Source organism: Myxocyprinus asiaticus, chromosome 11, assembly GCF_019703515.2.
Source record: "Myxocyprinus asiaticus isolate MX2 ecotype Aquarium Trade chromosome 11, UBuf_Myxa_2, whole genome shotgun sequence".
NCBI classification, from domain to species: Eukaryota; Metazoa; Chordata; class Actinopteri; order Cypriniformes; family Catostomidae; genus Myxocyprinus; species Myxocyprinus asiaticus.
Window position 1 is genome coordinate 23,431,902 of NC_059354.1, and position 19,989 is coordinate 23,451,890.

Sequence of the window (19,989 nt, forward strand, 5' to 3'; positions counted from 1 at the left end):
ACCATGTCCTATGGTCTGATGAGACCAAGATAAACTTATTTGGTTCAGATGGTGTTAAGCGTGTGTGGCGGCAACCAGGTGAGGAGCACAAAGACAAGTGTGTCTTGCCTACAGTCAAGCATGGTGGTGGGAGTGTCATGGTCTGGGGCTGCATAAAGTGCTGCCGGCACTGGGGAGCTACAGTTCATTAAGGGAACCATGAATGCCAACATGTACTGTGACATACTGAAGCAGAGCATGATCCCCTCCCTTCGGAGACTGGGCCGCAGGGCAGTATTCCAACATGATAACGACCCCAAACACACCTCCAAGATGACAACTGCCTTGCTAAAGAAGCTGAGGGTAAAGGTGATGGACTGGCCAAGCATGTCTCCAGACCTAAACCCTATTGAGCATCTGTGGGGCATCCTCAAACGGAAGGTGGAGGAGTGCAAGGTCTCTAACATCCACCAGCTCTGTGATGTCGTCATGGAGGAGTGGAAGAGGACTCCAGTGGCAACCTGTGAAGCTCTGGTGAACTCCATGCCCAAGAGGGTTAAGGCAGTGCTGGAAAATAATGGTGGCCACACAAAATATTGACACTTTGGGCCCAGTTTGGACATTTTCACTTAGGGGTGTACTCACTTTTGTTGCCAGCGGTTTAGACATTAATGTGTGTGTGTTGAGTTATTTTGAGGGGACAGCAAATTTACACTGTTATACAAGCTGTACACTCACTACTTTACATTGTAGCAAAGTGTCATTTCTTCAGTGTTGTCACATGAAAAGGTATAATAAAATATTTACTAAAATGTGAGGGGTGTACTCACTTCTGTGAGATACTGTGTATATATATATATGTCTATTGTGTATTCTATATATACTTTTTTCTTTTCAATATTTATCTATTTTTTTTATTCAATTTAAAAAAAAAAATTTTTAAAGTCTTGTTGCTGTTTTTTGTATTGTTGTGTACTGGAAGCTCCTGTCACCAAGACAAATTCCTTGTATGTGTAAGCATACTTGGCAATAAAGCTCATTCTGATTCTGATATAAGATTGACAACGAGTGTTTGAAATGGGTACTGCAGTCCAAATTCAAAATATTGGAGAGTTGTCTGCCCCGCCCCAGACTCGAAGCTTATGCGGGTTGCCATAATGAGCCAACTCAGCATCTGTTTTAAAGGATTTCTGGGCTTTAAGCTGTCTCCATCTTCCAAAGGCATCTCCAGTATGTATTCCTGTTTTACTACGCCTCTGGTCATGGTGGTTTTTAGACAGATGGCGAGGCTTTTTATAGGGTGACCATACGTACTCTTTTTCCCGGACATGTCCTCTTTTTCGGACCTTAAAAAAGCATCCGGCTGGGATTTCTAAATTAGCGAAAATGTCCGGGATTTGGCTTTAGTTGCATTATTATGTGCATCTGGTCTAATACTTCATTGTGTGTGCGCGCATATTTGCATTGCTTTAACCCCTCTTTGTAAGTCCCGCCTTCTCGCACACCAATTGGTCGATTATAAGAGGCTTGCAGCAACTATTGGCCAAATTCCTGCCTGTCAATCTCTCCACGGATGCGTGGAGCGCTATTGTGTTCAGCATCAAACAGTTGCTTGACAGTAGCAGTAAATGACAGCTGAGTGGAAACAATGCCCAAACGAAAGTGCAAATTTACAGAAGATTTGATTATGATTGATTATACACCCCAAAATGTGTCCTCTTTTTGGAAAAGCAGAATATGGTCACCTTTTTAGGTCTCTGGTCTAGTTCGTTTGCTGGCTTCCATGGCTGCAGCGCGCAGTGTTGTTTGCCTGCAAACTTGTTCAAATCTGGCAACCCCGCGGTGTTGAAATACTATTGGTGAGTGGGCAGTGGGCGGGATCACACAGGCCAAAACATAAACAGAAATTCAGGCCCGGAATGGAAACTTCAAAGTAGAATATACTGGCTGTAGCATTGTTATCGGAGAAGCCAGTATTTCAACTTAACATGTTTCCTAATTCTCTAATGACATATTATGGTCATTTTATGATTTAGTAAAGTACAAATATTACATATAACACCTTTAAGTATCGACGTTTCAGATTAAGTGTTTACAGTAACAAACAGTATGTTAATCTGATTTTAAAAGTTTATAAGCCATTTTGAATTTTCACAGTTTTACACGGTGAACTAAAGTGGTAGATATCCTTTCTGTAGTTTCCTCTAAATCTGTTAGTGGCCGTTCAAACCAAACGCGTTCTTGCGGTACAAAAACTTTTACTTGACGCAAAGCAACGCATAAAAAACACAACTCGAGTGTCTCGAAACGCGCTTTTAAATGTGATTTAAAAAATGCGGACGTAGAAAACAGTTGGACTCGGCGCAATGGTCAAATACGTCTGTCTAGCGCATGTTTACAGTAAACAATAGGGAAAAGAGCGTAGACAGACACAAGTATGTGTGTGAACGTCTTTTAATATCTTCCACCCCTATTCCGACAAGCCCCGCCTTTCGCCTGATTACACTGCTGTAAATAGTCCGGCTTGGTAAATGACTTGCTATTGTTCCAATCGCAGAATGCTTTTTAAAACTATGAACCAATCCTGGCGCAGGAGGCGGGATTTGTCGGAAAACGGCTTGAGAAACGTCCCCGATATTTTCGCCTATGGGTGGAGTTTAAAGTAATGTGAGGGACTCGGTAGGCACCCAACTATTAAACTGCTGAAAACGAGAGGATGGCATGTTGACTGAGGATACACAACAGCCTGTTCACGAAATTTTAAATGCCCCTTGCGGCAAATAATTTGAACTTCATGGATATAAAGCTGTGTAAATTATTGCAATGGACCACAGCCAGTGTACGACAATAACAATTACTTCGAGGGTGGATTATTGTGCAGAGTTGCAGTTTTACGCCTCGGATTTCACCAGTATATGCCGTTTTTGCTGTGGAAATTAACTTCAATCATTTGTGTACCGCTGTGATATGAATAGGATGGACAAAGAGAAGATTTTAGCAACTTGAGACCTAAAGAGCGGGGATTCACATTTATAATACAAACAGGTTGGCTCTTTATATTTGGACAAACCCTCCTTTAACGTTGAACGGGGTTTTAACTGCAAGGAATAATGTGGAAACTTTGGCAATTTACCTGCCACACAGCTCTCGTTTACTTAGTCTTCGAAATATTTATTTACAGCGTCAAAGGTAAGAACAAACACACTCCTTTTCCACGCTCCCTTCTCAGCGCAATGCTTAGTGAAACACGATGACATCAAGCCGATATTTACCTTTTTAAAAAGGCATACACAGTTTAGTTTTGATGAAAGCAACAAATGCAATGATGTCTCACATCTCTGTACTAGCTCGTGCTTTTCTGAGCCATTCTGGATCTTGAGGTTGCAGTAGTGTGTCGTGATGTAGACATTTGGCCACAATATTGATTTCTCCTATGTTGACTTGCAGTGGATTTTCTTTGTTTCTAGGTCTTAATGTTTGCATGAGCGGTAGCGCCACGTCTTGTGAAGAATGTCTCTTCATTGACCCGAGCTGCGCCTGGTGCGCACAAGAGGTAAGCACGCGCCATTCCTCGGGACATTCTGCAACTGTGATTGATGCTTGATCTTTCAGTTAAGTTGTGTCTCTAAACATACTGAGCTGCCTACTTAGACAGCATTTTTGGGCATCATAGGTGCATTTAAATGCTGTCTATGTAGTCAGGCCATTATATCTTTTAATTTTAACACACAGTTATAGTCATGTCTGTTGACAGTTTACTTAGAGCCAAGCAACTTTTTCTTTTTTTCTACATTTGTAGGTTGGCTCATTTTTACTCAAATTGCAAATCATACTAATCTTTTTTTTTTTTTTTTTTTTTTCCCTTATTCAGGACTTTGGACAAGCAAGAACGCTCACCTCACGATGTGACTTAAGCCAGAACTTACTGAAAAGAGGCTGTGATTTACCTTTCATCGAAAATCCAAGGAGTGGCATCTCCCTCTTGAGGAGCAAACCCCTGAGTTCCAAAGGTTCTGGGTCAACCCAGTATGATGTAATTCAGATATACCCACAGAAGATCTCACTCACATTAAGACCCGGTATGCATCCACTGTGGAAGATTTGATATGTGACATTTAGGGGTATTGAGTGATGTAATGTCATAATTTTGATCAAATTAAGGGAATATCTAATGAAATGGTAAATTTGTGTTGAAGGAATAGTTCACCCAAAAATGAAAATTCTCTCATCATTTACTCACCCTCATGCCATCCTAGATGTGTATGACTTTCTTTCTTCTTCAGAACACAAATTAAGATATTTTGAAGAATATCTCAACTCTGTAGGTCCATACAATGCAATTGAATGGGTGCCAAAATTTTGAAGCTCCAAAATTCACATAAGGGCAACATAAAGTAATCCATAAGGCTCCAGTGGTTAAATTCATGTCTTCAGAAGCAATATGATTGGTGTGGGTGAGAAACAGATCAGTATTTATGTCCTTCTTTTACTATAACTTCTCCTCCCTGCTCAGTGAATCTCCACTTTCACTTTTACATTCTCCTTCTTCTGTTGGTGATTCACATTCTTTATGCATATCACCCCCTACTGGGCAGGGAGGAGAATTTATGATAAAAAATTACGTAAATATTGATCTGTTCCTCAACCACACCTATCATATTGTGTCTGAACACATGGATTTAACCACTGGAGTTGTATGGATTACTTTTATGCACGCTTTGTGGATTTTGAAGCTTAAAAATTTTGCCACCCATTCACTTGCATTGTGAGGACCTACAGAGCTGAAATATTCATTTAAAAATCTTCATTTGTGTTCTGCAGAAGAAAGTCATACACATCTGGGATGCAAGAAGGGTGAGTAAATGAGAGAATTTTCATTTTTGGGTGAATTATCCCTTTAAGAACATTTTAGTGATCGTGATCATCTATGATTATTTTCAATGTTGAAAATTTTGCTATTTTAAATGGCAGGAAAATTCTCAAGAATGTCTCAAGAATCAGTGAGTGAATAGATTATTAGAAGAGAAAAAAAGTATCTATAGACATGTCACTGTTCTAAAATAATAAGTTGATGAAATTGTTCTCAATGGCTTTATTTCCTTCAGGTGACCAGACCTCATTTGAGGTACAGGTGCGTCCAGTTGAAGACTACCCTGTTGATTTGTACTACCTGATGGACCTCTCGCTCTCTATGAAGGATGATCTAGACACAATCCGCAACCTGGGCACCAAACTGGCTGAGGAAATGAGGAAACTCACTAGTAACTTCCGCCTTGGGTTTGGCTCCTTTGTGGATAAGAACATATCACCCTTCTCCTACACAGCCTCCAAGTACCAGGATAACCCTTGCAATGGGTAAGACTCATCAAACAACACAAAGGTGATGTTTGTTTCCCACAGGTCTGTGATGAGCTGTAAACAGGTTTTGGATTAATAGCTAAATGCATATGCAAAAAGGCTGTTACACCTTTTGTACTTCAATGCTCTTTGTCATGCAATAGAAAGAGCTGAATGGAAGGAACAGCTGCTTGTTGGTGGAAACAGTCTAGGCACTACTTTCTCATCTAGGAAGTAAATGTCTGTCTTAATTTCTTTCCCTTCTGTTATTAAAAGTGGCAATGCCTTGGTGCAACATTAGGGGGGAAATGCATCATCGGAAAGTCAAAAGCACTTGGCATGTCATAATTCTGTTCTTGTTATGCAGCGTCTTATGTGTAAACTGAATTTAGTTTAGAGACAAAAAAATATATAACAGTTTATTTCACGTAAAAATAAAAATTCTGCCATAATTTTCTCACTCTCATGTTGTTCCAAACCTGTATAGCTTTCCTCCATGCAACACAAAAGGATATGTTAGGCAAAATGTTAGCCTTAAGTCACCATTTACTTTCATAGTATGGAAAAAAAGATGCTTGGATCAACATGAGGGTGATACATTTTTCAGAATTGTCTTTTTAGGTGAACTGTCCCTTCATGTTTTTATTATTATTATTATTATTTTATCCTTCAGTGACTCATGGTTGTCATGCTGATCCAATGCAGGCTATTTGGAAATTGTGACTGAACAGATTGAGGTTGCAAAGCCATTACAGCCCATCATGCATCAGTGATCATGTAGGTTATGCATTTAGTCCCCTTGAGCACTCACTGTGCCACAGCAGAAATTATAAGGGCAAATGACATGTCCCTTGTTCTAAATCCAAAACATGGCAGTTTGAGTCACATCTATCTAAAGAGAGGACGATTGGACAGATTGGTTAAGCCAATGATGATGTGTCAGGCTGGCTGGTTTTGTTAGTCTCCTGTAACATAACACTTTAAAATAGCATTTTAGTATTATCTCTGACCTGTTTCTAAAATGTGACAGAATTGGTGCAATAAACAAACCAAATGTCTTTCCTCTTGTATATACATAGATGATGGATATCAGGAAAAATAATTTTTCCTGATAAAATCAAATATTTTAAATCCTAATATTTTGCAGATTGTTGTAGCCCCCCTATATATATATGTATATGTATATATATATATATATATATATATATATATATATATATATATATATATATATATATATATAGTAAATGTGTGCAGTAATTTAAGAAACAAAGTAATTTTCAGGAATGGTAAAGCTATTTCTGTTTAAGCTCCTGATTATCAAAATTCCACTCTGTCATTACAGATATAAGTTGTTCCCAAATTGTGTCCCTACATTTGGGTTCCGTCACCTCTTGTCTCTTACGGACAAAGTTGACCGTTTCAACGAAGAAGTGCAAAAGCAGATGGTGTCACGTAACAGGGATGCACCAGAGGGGGGGTTTGATGCCATTCTGCAGGCTGCTGTGTGCAAGGTAAGCTGTCAGTCAGCACAGGCATTTTACTGCTTCATCGGTAAGCTTCTTTGGCTCGTTCATCTCCCTAAAGAGACGGGAAACTGAAGACTCTCTAGAAAGAACTAAAGAAAATACAGAATGTCTCATGAGACTTTAGCTATCCTTTTTTTAGTGCTGTGCTATCTAATCCTTTTCCAGAAGAGATACTGGTGACTGAGTTCTGAAAGGGACCCACAAATATTGTGTGACATCATAGACTGTACACATATTTGCTTTTGCGTGGAAGGCACAATCACAGCATGCTTGAGAGAATTAAATTTGCACTGAATAAGAGAGGAGAACCTTGGCCATTTATTCATAATACAATGCTATTATTTTAGTACCAGTTCTTGTTCTTGTCTTGAGTCATTTTCTTGGTTCTTGGTGAGACCAGTGAAAGCTTGTGTGTCAAATTTATATATATATACATATATATATATATATATATAATTTTTATTTATTTTATTTTTTTGATAATCACATATTAATTTTGGGCTGATGTGAATCTTTTTCTTGCATATAATGGTGAATTGGTGTGTTTTGGGAAAAAAAAACACTGGTAATTTACTAACTGTGTGAATAAATATTCAGAATACTCTAAATTTGTAACAACTTAATCTATTAATACCCATTATAAATGTGTAGTAAACAACAATAAACTACTACTAATAATTATTACAATAACATAAAAATTACAATAATAATAAACCTGACATGGTATATATACAAAATGGAGATAAAGACTGGCATAAGTACACATTTCATCTCATTGTGGCAGGAGAGGATTGGCTGGAGGAAGGAGGCCTATCATCTTCTTGTGTTTGCTACGGATGATGTCCCACACTTGGCTTTGGATGGCAAGCTCGGTGGACTAGTGCATCCTCACGATGGACAATGTCACCTGAATGACAAGAATGAGTACAGTGCTTCAACCAAGATGGTAAGGAAACCACATTTTACCCTGCAAAACTCCTTCCACTGTGTAATTTAAATGGCTAATGTTACTCCAATTGTCACTGTTGCTACTGCAAAACTGGGCACATGAAAGAGTGTTAATGGGTAGAATACAGACAAAAGAATGATGATGGGCACATCTTAATTTGGGCAAATGTGTGAATAGCCATTGGCTGAAGATAGCACATGAGTGAAGCAGCATTTCAAACAATAGAATGAACGGGCGCTTAAGAGTATTTGAGTATATTTGATTACATTTTAGACTAATTAAACAATAAAATCGCATGTTCTTGGAAAATGTCTCTATGGGAACGATCGTACAGATGTAGGTACATTTGCACCAGATTGCTAATAACTCTGCATGCTGGTGTGTTCATATTGACTGATCTTAAATGACTGAATGGGAATTAGCTGTCTGCCTCAAAGTAGGTGGAGCTTCAGGTTGTGCCTACCGATGATGAAGACCAATGGCAGCAAGAAGGTGTTTAGCAGTTGGAAAGTAGTTTTCCTGAAACTTTGACCTGGTGAGCTGTTACAAACCACCGAAACAAGCTAAAAAAAACCTTTATTTTTGGCCAGATATTGTTGTACATGATGTTACACCCGTTTGTTCTTCAATTTAGTTGGAAGTTAGTTTTTATGGCCTTTAAGGCCCAGGTATACTTCGTTTTCACGTGTTCTGGTTCAGCTCACGCCTAGTCGACCACACTGCCTTTGTGAATATACTCTTCTGACCGCGAGCGAATGTGAACATGTTTGATGCATACCCACTATAACTTCTTTGTGACATTCTTTTAATAAAGTCAATGGCTGGCGCATGCGCCAAGCCGGCGACAATTCGCACAGACAATGACCTCGTCCGCGAGTCAAGAAAATCTGGCCGCCACGCGGACTGGATTATGACGAAATTTACACCATGCATACTGCGCGTGGAGCAATCCACAACACGGACATGCAAACTATACTTTGACCTTAAGTCTTCTGAAGCCATAAGATAGCTTTGCGAGGAACAAACCAAAATTTAAGTCATCATTCTTTGATAATTTTGCATTCCGTAGAAGCTTGCGTCTAACCCGTGTTCACAAAGAATTAAAAAATGTGCTAAACTACTTTTATGATACTTATACTATAAGAAGCATTATTCTGATAGGAAACTTAAAGTTGTCGAGTCAAATGTCCTTCAAGGAATAGTTCACCCAAAAATGGAAATTTGCTGATAATTTACTCACCCTCAGGCCATCCAAGTTGTATCTGAGTTTCTTTCTTCATCAAAACAGAATTTAAGATTTTAGGATTTCATTCCTGGCCTCCTCCTTTAAACAATGCAAGAGAATGTACTCCATTTTTTGATGGTCCAAAATGCATATTTAGGGTGCATCAAAATAATCCACACGACTCCAGTCGACAAATAAAGTTCTTCTGAACCCAAACGATTGATTATTTTTAGAAACAAAACAATACTTCTATACTTTTTAACTACAAATGTTCACTTCCATTCATCTCTGTGACGCGTGCTCATAAGAGGGATGATGTAAGCTCGTTGGTAAGGTCACATGTCACGTGAAAGAGGAGGCGGGAATCGCATCATTGTTTACAAGAGAAGGAGAGCTGTACAAAAGTTTAATTGTTTTTGCTGTATATTTGTATTTGTATAAGTGTATTGTTCAAAATGGTCGTTTGGCGTGTGTATCCGGGATGCTTCAACCTTCAGAAACCCCAAAGAAAATGCACGCCGGGAAAAATATTAACTTTTCCTATACATGGTCATGAGCAATTGAAGCTCTGGCTTATCGTGCTGAACCTGGATATCAGTACACCCCTACATTCTCTGAAATATTGGAGGGTATGCAGTGAACATTTTACCCTGAGGATTTCAGACCATCGAAAGAAACAAAGGGTCAATATATGAATTAATCGGCTGTGCCCGTGCTGTTTTTCCAGCGAACTTGGGTATGTATGAAAACTTTGTCATTGTCACACCTCCCTCAGGCTCTGCACCTTCCTCAGCGCTCCGCTCCTCATCACCCGATTTCTAATTCACCGCACCTGCACTCAATTCACTCACTCATCACTGCCTGCATAAATAACTCACCTTCACGCCACTTCACTGTCAAGTCTCACACAAAGGACACTTGGTTTCACTAACTACAACTTGTGTGGCTTGAATTCCTGACAGTCATATAGCCTATATATTTCTGCTAAAGAAAAAGCACAAGTAGATAATGCAATGGCATTGCTCCGAAATAAAGGATGGTTATTTACTGCAGTAATGTTTTTTTATTATTATTATTTGAAAACGATTTTTTATTTTATATTGTTTTGAAACTGTTTTGGACTGTTTTGGTTTGTGAATGGCGCTTGGTCTGTGGTCTGTGCAAGTTTCTCTTGTAAAAAATGATGCGCTTCCTGCCTCCTCCTCCACATGACGTGTGACCTTACCAACAAGCTTGCATCATCCCTCTCATGAGCGTGCATCACAGAGACGAATGGAAGTGAACATTTGTAGTTAAAAAGTATATAAGTATTGTTTTGTTTCTAAAAAATTATCAATCTTTGTGTTCAGAAGAACTTTATTTTTCGACTGGAGTCGTGTGGATTATTTTGAAGCAACCTAAAGATGCATTTTGGACCGTCAAAAAATGGAGTACATTCACTTGCATTGTTTAAAGGAGGAGGCCTGAAATGAAATCTTAAATTCTGTTGATGAAGAAAGAAACTCCGATACATCTTGGATGGCCTGAGGGTGAGTAAATTATCAGCAAATTTTCATTTTTGGGTGAAATATTCCTTTAAAGGTGCACTCAGTAACTTTTTATTCGTGTCATGTTGGACTTACAGTGACACGTAGCAGCATCATTCAAAATCAATAGTTTTCAGTTTAAGATGCCATTGTAGAAATTCACTATTCACAATCAGCTGTGATTAATTTAATCCAAGAGTGAAAGTGTCCAGTAACAATATGATTTCTGAGATTAAGCAAGTAGTATTCAGCTGGTCATGTGATTCTAAAATGGCAGCCCCATGAGTGCGCCCCTGCCCCATGTAGAATAAAACGGCATTTATAAGGTTACTGATATGACTGGAGTCCTCATCTTATGTGAGTGGTTATGATTTTATACATATGTTTCAAAATTACAATTCACTTCTTTAGGAGTAAAACTTTTTTTTTTTTTTTTAAATTGGGGAAAAATTACTGAGAGCACCTTTAAAAATCTGATCGAGTCAAAAGCACTTTAATAGACTGTGTGCAAACTCCTTGGTTTCTCAGGCCCTTTTGCAGCAGAATGCCTGTAACTATATATAGAGGAAATGAGCATGAATTATAATGGAAAACATGGAGGGAATCAGAAGAGGGATGACTTCCTTTCACAAACTTCCTTGCTGAAATAGTGCTGCAGGAAGTTAAGGAATGAATGAGTTAATCTTACTGACATATGAACATTGATGCATCTCTCTGCAGGACTACCCTTCTCTAGCTCTACTTGGAGAGAAATTGGCTGAAAACAACATTTTTCTCATCTTTGCAGTGACCAAAAGGCACTATGTTCTTTATAAGGTACCTTACATTCATCATAAGCTATTTTGCCAGATGTGTTTTGGGCTGTAATGACCAGTTGTTCTAGAATATATTTTGTTTCTGTTTTGTATTTAATGTGTTTTAAATAGACTTTTACCCTGTTCTCATAAACTTTTTACCAATAGAACCTCACTGCACTGATTCCTGGGACTACTGTGGAAATTTTGGACCAAGACTCCAAAAATATCATACAGTTAATTGTCAATGCATATAATGTAAGTTGTTCTTATTAAAATGAATGAATTATTTTACTTGTGCTTTTTTGTAGCAATATGTTGGAGGATGACATTTTTGCAAGAATGACATTTTCCTTTTGGTCCTTTACTAAAGAGCAAGATTTAATAAAAAAAAATAAAGCAAAGTAGAGAGGTGCCTGGGTAGCTCAGTGGTAAAAGACGCTTGCTACCACCCCTGGAGTTCGCTAGTTCGAATCCTAGGGCATGCTGAGTGACTCCAGCCAGGTCTCCTAAGCAACCAAATTGGCCCGGTTGCTAGGGAGGGTAGAGTCACATGGGGTAACCTCCTCGTGATCGCTATAATGTGGTTTGTTCTCGGTGGGGCGTGTGGTGAGTTGAGCGTGGTTGCCGTGGTGGATGGCGTGAAGCCTCCGCACGCGCTGTCTCCGTGGCAACGTGCTCAACAAGCCACGTGATAAGATGCGTGGGTTGACGATCTCAGACGCGGAGGCAACTGGGATTCGTCCTCCGCCACCCGGACTGAGGCGAATCACTACGCGACCACGAGAACTTAAAAGCACATTGGGAATTGGGCATTCCAAATAAAAAAAAAATATAAAAAGGCAAAGTAGAAATATCCACTTGAATTTTGCCAATTGTCTTGCAAAGACAATTAAGTGTCATGGGAAACTGCATCATAAGAAAGCTAGATTTTAGAGGATTTGTCAAATATATAAACACAATTAAATAATTAGTTTAAAACTGAAGCCAAATTCTGACCAAATATCAAGCCTGATTTCTTAGAACTATTTATACATCTTTCTGACTGTCCATTCACACCATTATATAATACATTGTGCCAGTACTATGATTACTTTCACAGATATTACCTATTTTGTTTATGCTTTACGTGATAGTATGCAGTTCATATTTATGTTGAAAGATTTGTCATTTTAGTTTTTAAAAGCATAAAACTTGTACAACTGTATGTCCCCTTTGAAACATCTGCTTCACCTTTGAAACTGTTTCCAGTGAGTGTGTAATATTTCACCACTGACAATTGTGTTTTATGTTTGCCTTTTTCATTTCTGTTCATGAAGAACATCAGGTCAAAAGTTGAGCTGAGCGTGTGGGATCACCCTGAAGATCTCAGTCTGGCCTTCACTGCCACCTGCCAAGATGGCCAGCCTCTTACAGGCCTCCACAAGTGTTCTGACCTCAAAATTGGAGACACTGTAAGTACTTAATACTTCTGAAATCTTGCCATTTACACACAAAAAGTGTTAATATAGACCACATCAGAGCCTGTCTCCCTCCCTGCAGCCAAAGGAGTTTTTTTTAAATTTTATTTTATTTTTGCCTCTTGGATTAATCACACAAACTACTTCAAGAAATCTGTTTCTTGTTGTTGCATGATACTAAAGCTAACTGAGGAGTAGGATGTAGCAAAATTTGCCAGTGTCCAATGGCCTGAAAATGTAAGGGGCAGATTTTCTTTCACTATATTATGGAAGCGAAAGAGCATGATGGAGAATGACAACAAAAGAAAGGTAATAGAAAGAATGCGAGAAGTTTATTTCAGTGCACGACTTGTTTGTCATTCCAACTTAAGGGCATTTTTTGGTGATTACATAAGATTACTCTTAAATGTATTCATATTAATAATTGAAGCTGTAAAATTTGTGCCAGAAAGATGCAAAACAGCTTTTAGGTGCCAAATTGTCTCAAAAATAGAACCAAATGCAATGACTTGCATTTCAAACAGCATCAAGGCACAAATTCTGACCATTTACAAATAGGTCTAATTGTTGAAACAAGTAATGCATGACAATGTACACTACCGGTCAAAAGTTTTGAAACACTTAACTGAAATGTTTCTCATGATCTTAAAACTCTTTTGATCTGAAGGCGTATGCTTAAATGTTTGAAATTAGTTTTGTAGACAAAAATATAGTTGTGCCACCATATTAAATTATTTCATTATAAAACTAAAATTTAATTAAAAAAAAAAAGTTTTTGAAATTGATGACTTGGACCAGATAATAAAGAAAAGCAGCCAATAAGTGCCAAACATAGATGGGAACTCCTTCAGTACTGTTTAAAAAGCATCCCAGGGTGATACCTCAAGAAGTTGGTTGAGAAAATGTCAAGAGTACATGTCTGCAAATTCTAGGCAAAGGGTGACTACTTTGAAGATGCTAAAATATAACACAGTTTTTGGATTTTGTTTAGTCACAACATAATTCCCACAGTTCCATTTATGTTATTCCATAGTTTTGATGACTTGACTATTATTCTAAAATGTGAAAAAAAAAGTAGGCTAAAATGTAAGTGTTTCAAAACTTTTGACCGGTAGTGTATGTGTTGAACTTTGAGTATAGCATACCGTGGTGTGCAGTCTCATGCCTTTAGTTAGTCTCAACCATTCTCTCTGTCTGGGAATTTGGTTAAAGATTAGAGAGCTATGGCAATCTGAAGTTTTAGGGAACTAGACAACATCAGTGCATCATAACTTGCATATTTTTATATTAAATCAGATACACGTCGCCAGCCAAAGTGCATGTATGAGTAATGGGTTGAATTATAATTGTCTATTCAATGTGTTCAGAAGTCTTATTACTCAGAATTTTGCCATTTTTAATGGTTATTTGATTATCTGTAGATTTTTTTATTCTTCATTGTTTGATTCTGAAGACTTCCCATACATTCTTAATAAGACAGTCATTGTAAAAGTCCTAGAGGACTACTTGGTACATGTCAATATGCAGTGAGCAGACCCTCAGCAAATTATCCAGAGCTCTCCAGTTTCTCCTTTACCATTCCCTTTCTGCCTAACTGACTATAGAGAAGCAATGTACAGGGAGGGTAGAACTGAATGTCCACAATGAATGAAAAAACCCAATTTTCACTGGCCAATCCAATAGGCCTAGGGCCTTTTTGTCTCATCCACGTGGGAATTTGTCACACTGTGCCCAAGTGCCAATCTTGCCTTTACAAAGGGGGGCACAACCCATACAGAATCCCATGTGTCAGTCACAGTCCTTCAGCAGGCTTTCTGAGGACTCTGGTGCTGCATTTCAGTGGCCTCACACAATAGTGCAGAGTTCTTTCTGGGTGAGGAGCTGTGGAAAAACACTGGCCTTAGATACAGAGGCACTAGCTCAGATTCTTAAGTTAAGTTTGGATTGCATTTAAAGAAGCAGGATTCAGGCCCCCTGGGGACCACTAAAATGTCCCATACATAACAGATAGATCTAATCCTATATTAAGCTAGTTGGTTTCCCAGGAAACATCAGTTTACTTTTGGATAGACTTAGTTTGAAATTGATATATAAAGATTTTCTCATTGAAGTTCAAATGCAGGAACTTTGTAATGCACATTTGCATTGTTCTTGAATTCTATAATTTACATTTCTTGAAATTAATTGGTTTAATTTTAGTTTGCTTGTTGTGGGCTTTTTTGTACATGTACAGTCAGAGGCAGTGATTCCTCTTGTATATCAATGCCCTGTTCAATACCCCTATACATAAATAAATAAATAAACCCTTAGCTTTAACTGAGTATTACTCTAAATGGATATTTCACCAAAAAATGAAAATTCTGTTAAAAACACAAAATGAAATTTTGGCAGAATGTTAGTGTCAGTCACCATTCACTTTTATTGTATGGGGGAAAATATGCAATGACTAAGATAGTTAGTCCATAACATTCTCCCTAACTAATTTTGTATTTTTTATTTTTTATTTTTGTGTTCCATGTCGGAAAGAAAGTCATTCAGGTTTGAAATAACATGAGTGTGAGTAAATGATGACATAAAGCCCTCCTCTCCCACTTTAAGGGTTTTGTTGCAACTGATCCCAGACCTTCAAGTCATCTTGCATTGGATTCTATTAGGTCTTGATACTGCTCTAAATTTGCCTTGTTGTTGGTTTAACAACATAGTGTCGTATTCCCTCAGTTGCCATTGCAAAATACTCTGGTTATCTGCCTAGCATGCAGTCAGTTCTTCATGTGGACTTGTGGAGTTGTATTTTTGCTACTGGCAGCCCGTCTCCATGTTAATACCTGCAGTTAGTATTATAGCATTCATAAAGCATGCTCAGAGACCGAGTCAAACTATGAAAACAAGCCCTGCCTTCTGATCCAACATCGTCCCATTCAGCAATTCTGTGGCTCTCAACGAAATGTCCCATCTATGCAAAGATGGTTTGGCTTTATCACATTTTTTGCTGCCACTGAATTCATGGTAAATATGCAAAGAATTAGATTAATCATGGGTCATGATTAATTGACAATTCTTTCTTTGATTATTATTGATGCTTATTTTGATAATTTTGTAGTATACAGTTTTGAACAATGAATTTGAATCAATATGCAATTTTTGATTTTTAGCACAAGACATCCTTGTATAATGTCAATCTTTTCTAACCAATGGCATGTCCTTGTAACTCACATGTCTCCTTAATCCAATTCTGCACTTCACTGCCTCATTAAGGAAATTCTTCTGTACTGTCCCAGCTTTCGCTCATTCCCTCCATCCTCGTCTGTCCATGACCCAACTCTTTCCCGCTCTTTGGTGTTGATGTTTCTTTTTTTCTTTGTTCTTTTTTTTTTTTTTTTGGCATGATCTTTAGAGAAAAATAAAGAGAACAATGCATAATGTCCACATTAAAAGCTAAAAGCTGGTTTGCATGCAAGTATCTTTCAAGGGCCCTTTCCACCCTGCATAGTTAAAAAATGAAAAAGTAAACTTGTATAGAAATATACGGTTTTTAATATTTGATAAATTGTCTTACTTGACTGCATGGAAGATCCCACTGCTGCCAAGTCTCTTCTACCGCAATTTCTATTTTTACACCCAATGTCTATATATTTATATATTTCTTAAGGCCATCCCACAGTTGTAGATAGACCAGTGCAATGAAGAATCCCCCACTTGCCACAAAACTAAGGACCAAACATGGTAACCTGACAGGTTTAACTTTTTGTTCGGTTTTGGGAGATATTTGAGCCTCCTGTGTAGGCCATCAACATCAGTATGACCCACTGTGGCCCGGTGTTCAGCTTTGTGGAAAGGCTTTGGACTCACTGATCTGAAATGCTACTTCAAAGCTTTCAAACTCAGCATGTTGGGCTTGTCCTCTCCCCTGGGTTGTTCTGAATCAAAAGCCAGCCAGGCTATGTGTTTTTTGAGGTGTCGGGTTCTTTACTCCTTAGGATCCACACATTAAGTTCTTCTGCGAAATGGTTTGATAAACTAGCCATTGTGTGAGTTTCTTTCACCTTTTCACATTTTTATAGAAAGCAATTTTTCTCTGCATGTTACTTAAATCCAGTGCTGCTTTGTGAAAACCAGATCTCAAATGGAAAATTACAGGATGGGTTTATCTTCAAGAATTGAGGTTCAAAAGGGATCTTACCAGAAATGAATACCATGTAGATTAAGTCTAAGCTAGTAAAGTGTGGGTGAAGCCTTTTATGTTTGGACTCCCCTCCTCTGGGCATTCATCATCAGTGTGGAGTCTGTCTTTCATCTGGTCTTTATGGTCTAGGATAAATCTGACAAGTGTGATCTACATCAGTTATCAAAGCTTCTGTTTTCTTTTTTCTTTTTGTGAGATAAGGTCATACATGTCACCAGGGGGCCACTCAGAGTTTTTAACTCCTCTTTGACCTCATTACCTTAAAGCTGAAGTGTGTAATTTCTGTGCCACTAGCGTCACCAAACAAAATTGCAAAAATTAACATGGTTTTCAAGTTGTTTTGTTGAACACTCCTCATGTTGATCAAACAAACAGATAGTTCCGCTCCAAACTTTTGCCATTGGTCAATTTAATTTTGTTGTGTCAGGCTGGACGGGCTGCTCAAAACAACAGAGCAATATTTATAGCACCAAAGAAACCGTGTTTACAGTTTTCAAGGAAATTAACCTATAGTTATGGTTTACTTTAAATGTCTCTAAATAAGATGGGATTTTAAATAGTAATATAACATCAAAAAAGTTACACTCTTCAGCTTTATCAGCTTTAGATGACCTCAAAGCTAATAAACATTTTGATTTAATGAGGTTTAAAACTTCACCCATAATTTGACTTGGTTTGTTTCTCAAAATGAATTTACCTTTTTTAATAAATTGTGCATTTTGTCTTAAATTTTTGAATGCATGAAAATAAGTTGTCTTTTCTTTCAGGTGTCCTTTGACATAATGGTGGACACTCGAGGATGCCCTCCAAAAGGTACCAGGAAGAGTTTTACCATCAGGCCAGTTGGGTTCAAAGATCATCTGGAGGTTTCCGTGGACTACCGCTGTGATTGTGGCTGCACGCATTACACAAAGACCAACAGTAGCCTCTGCAATTCTGCTGGCACCTACAGCTGCGGTATGTGCAGTTGTGAGCCCGGATACCTGGGAGCCCGCTGTGAATGTGAGGAGGGTGAGGTGGACCACCAGCACCTGAGTGCCTGCAGAGAGACCGAGGGCAAGCAGCTGTGCAGTGGCCGCGGAGAATGCAGCTGCAACCAGTGCCTGTGCTATGAGTCAGAGTTTGGCAAAATATACGGTGCCTTCTGCGAGTGTGACGACTTCTCCTGTGCCCGGCACAAGGGTGTACTGTGCTCTGGTAAGACGAACCCACAGAATCCAATATTAGATGGAAGATTTGTATTGCTGGAAAGTGAGCGAATGATTTGGTTGTCACAATGAATTTTTCATGATGGGTAGAGCATAAATATCATTCATTTTTGAAAGATTTACTTCAGAATTGCTGTTTGGAGCTTATTTTATGCCTGTTAAGTACTGTAGATATTCTGAAAAATGGATCCTCAACAGAGAATTTGGCACAAATGAAAATGAGTTCACCTAAATAAACTTAGCTGTCTCAAGCTCATTAGTGACATCTAATTTTCACTTCCCATGCTTTCTGGATTTTTTTTTGTCCATTTCACCTGCCACCTTTCACGGTGCATTGGAGTCTCAGAAGATTAAAGATGGATGCTTTTAAGGGATAGTCTCCCAAAAATGAAAAATCTGTCATTTACTTTATTCAGCCTCATGTTGTTGTTCCAAACCCATATGACATTCATCATGATGTGGGCCACACAAAATGAGATGTTAAGCGGATTGCTATAGGGACTGACAGCCTCAGTCATCATTCACTTTCATTATGCCCCCCCCCCTTTGTTCCACGGAAGAAAGTCATACAGGTCTCAAACAACATAAGGGTGAAAAAACGATGACAGGATTTTCATTTCTGCAGGAACTTATGCTTTAATATTAGTATAAAAACCCTGTTTTACCAAGTGTGAGAGTCTGTTATGGTCCATGGCATTCAGCATGCCGTGGTAGAGCGATTGTCTCAAGGCAGTTGGTACAGCCATACTTCGCTTGCCAATAGACTTCTCAGGATGCCACATTTGTGCTTGTAGCAATTTTTGATCAGATCTTGCTGGAGAGCTGCTGGCTTACTCCCCATCTCTCCCTCTCCACTGCACCCATCCCTGCCATGCAACAGTGAGAGCTTTGTAACAGGCTGCATTTTGTTTGTACATGCACACAATGGCTGGTCTATCCATAATAAAGCCCTGTGTTTTTCTTTAGTCAGCAGAAAGTGCTGGTCCAGCACAAAATGGAAATTTGTTGTGATCGGCCGGCCAGTAGGCCTCTAGACTTAGAGAGCAATAATGACATTGGTAGAGCTCAGAATATGCAATCTCAGCCATGGAAACTCTTCTCTTCTGCAGTAATGAAACCTTAATGAATCTGAGCAATTATGCTCTTTCGCACTACTTTGCCATGGTGAATTAACAGGGACAATTCTTGTAAACTTGCTAATAATGGCTATGGGAAAAGGCAACTGTTGATGAGAGAGTTCTCTGTAGGGTTCATTCACTTGTTAAATGCCTTGTAAACATGTTTTGTTGTGTTTTGATTTGGTCATTCCCAGTGAGAGCAGCTTGTTTCACAGATTATGAGCTACTGAATTTCTCTTCGGTACTAAACCTGCCTTGCAGCTTTTATCAGCAGATTGTAAATGTCTCTCAGATATATAGGCCACAGAAGTAAACCTACCATTCTAGGGGAGGAAAGCATGTTTCAAATAGAGAGTGAGATATCACTATCATCAATTATTAAAGAGAAAGTTTATTCTATCATCATTTAATCATCCTCATGATGTTCCAAGCCTGTATGACATTCTCTTAATTTTCATTTTTGGACAAATGGCATAACGACACCGTCATGACCTAAAATTTATGGATGGTCATGAGGTTGTGGTGCTGACACTAAAATATTTTCTTAACACAAGATTTCCTCTGAGCTTGCTGTGTTTACATGAAAGAGGTAATTTTTAATACTTAGAAACCTCAGACTTGAACGAAGTCCCTCCATGTCTTATATTTAATTTACTTTGATGATTTTTTCTATACTGCCCC

General features: G+C 38.5%; 1 protein-coding gene across 1 annotated transcript in view; it reads left to right on the plus strand.

Annotated features, from left to right (window-relative positions):
- Positions 1-2,653: 2,653 nt before the first annotated feature.
- The window catches only part of LOC127448308 (integrin beta-5-like), a 57,966-nt gene continuing 40,630 nt past the window's right edge, over positions 2,654-19,989 (plus strand). The window contains exons 1-10 of the mRNA XM_051710748.1: positions 2,654-3,168; positions 3,447-3,532; positions 3,851-4,058; positions 5,085-5,334; positions 6,662-6,830; positions 7,630-7,791; positions 11,266-11,361; positions 11,508-11,597; positions 12,659-12,793; positions 17,750-18,179. Coding sequence (XP_051566708.1) covers positions 3,090-3,168; positions 3,447-3,532; positions 3,851-4,058; positions 5,085-5,334; positions 6,662-6,830; positions 7,630-7,791; positions 11,266-11,361; positions 11,508-11,597; positions 12,659-12,793; positions 17,750-18,179 — 1,705 coding nt within the window. The 5' untranslated portion in view covers positions 2,654-3,089. The remainder of the gene's footprint in view (positions 3,169-3,446; positions 3,533-3,850; positions 4,059-5,084; positions 5,335-6,661; positions 6,831-7,629; positions 7,792-11,265; positions 11,362-11,507; positions 11,598-12,658; positions 12,794-17,749; positions 18,180-19,989) is intronic.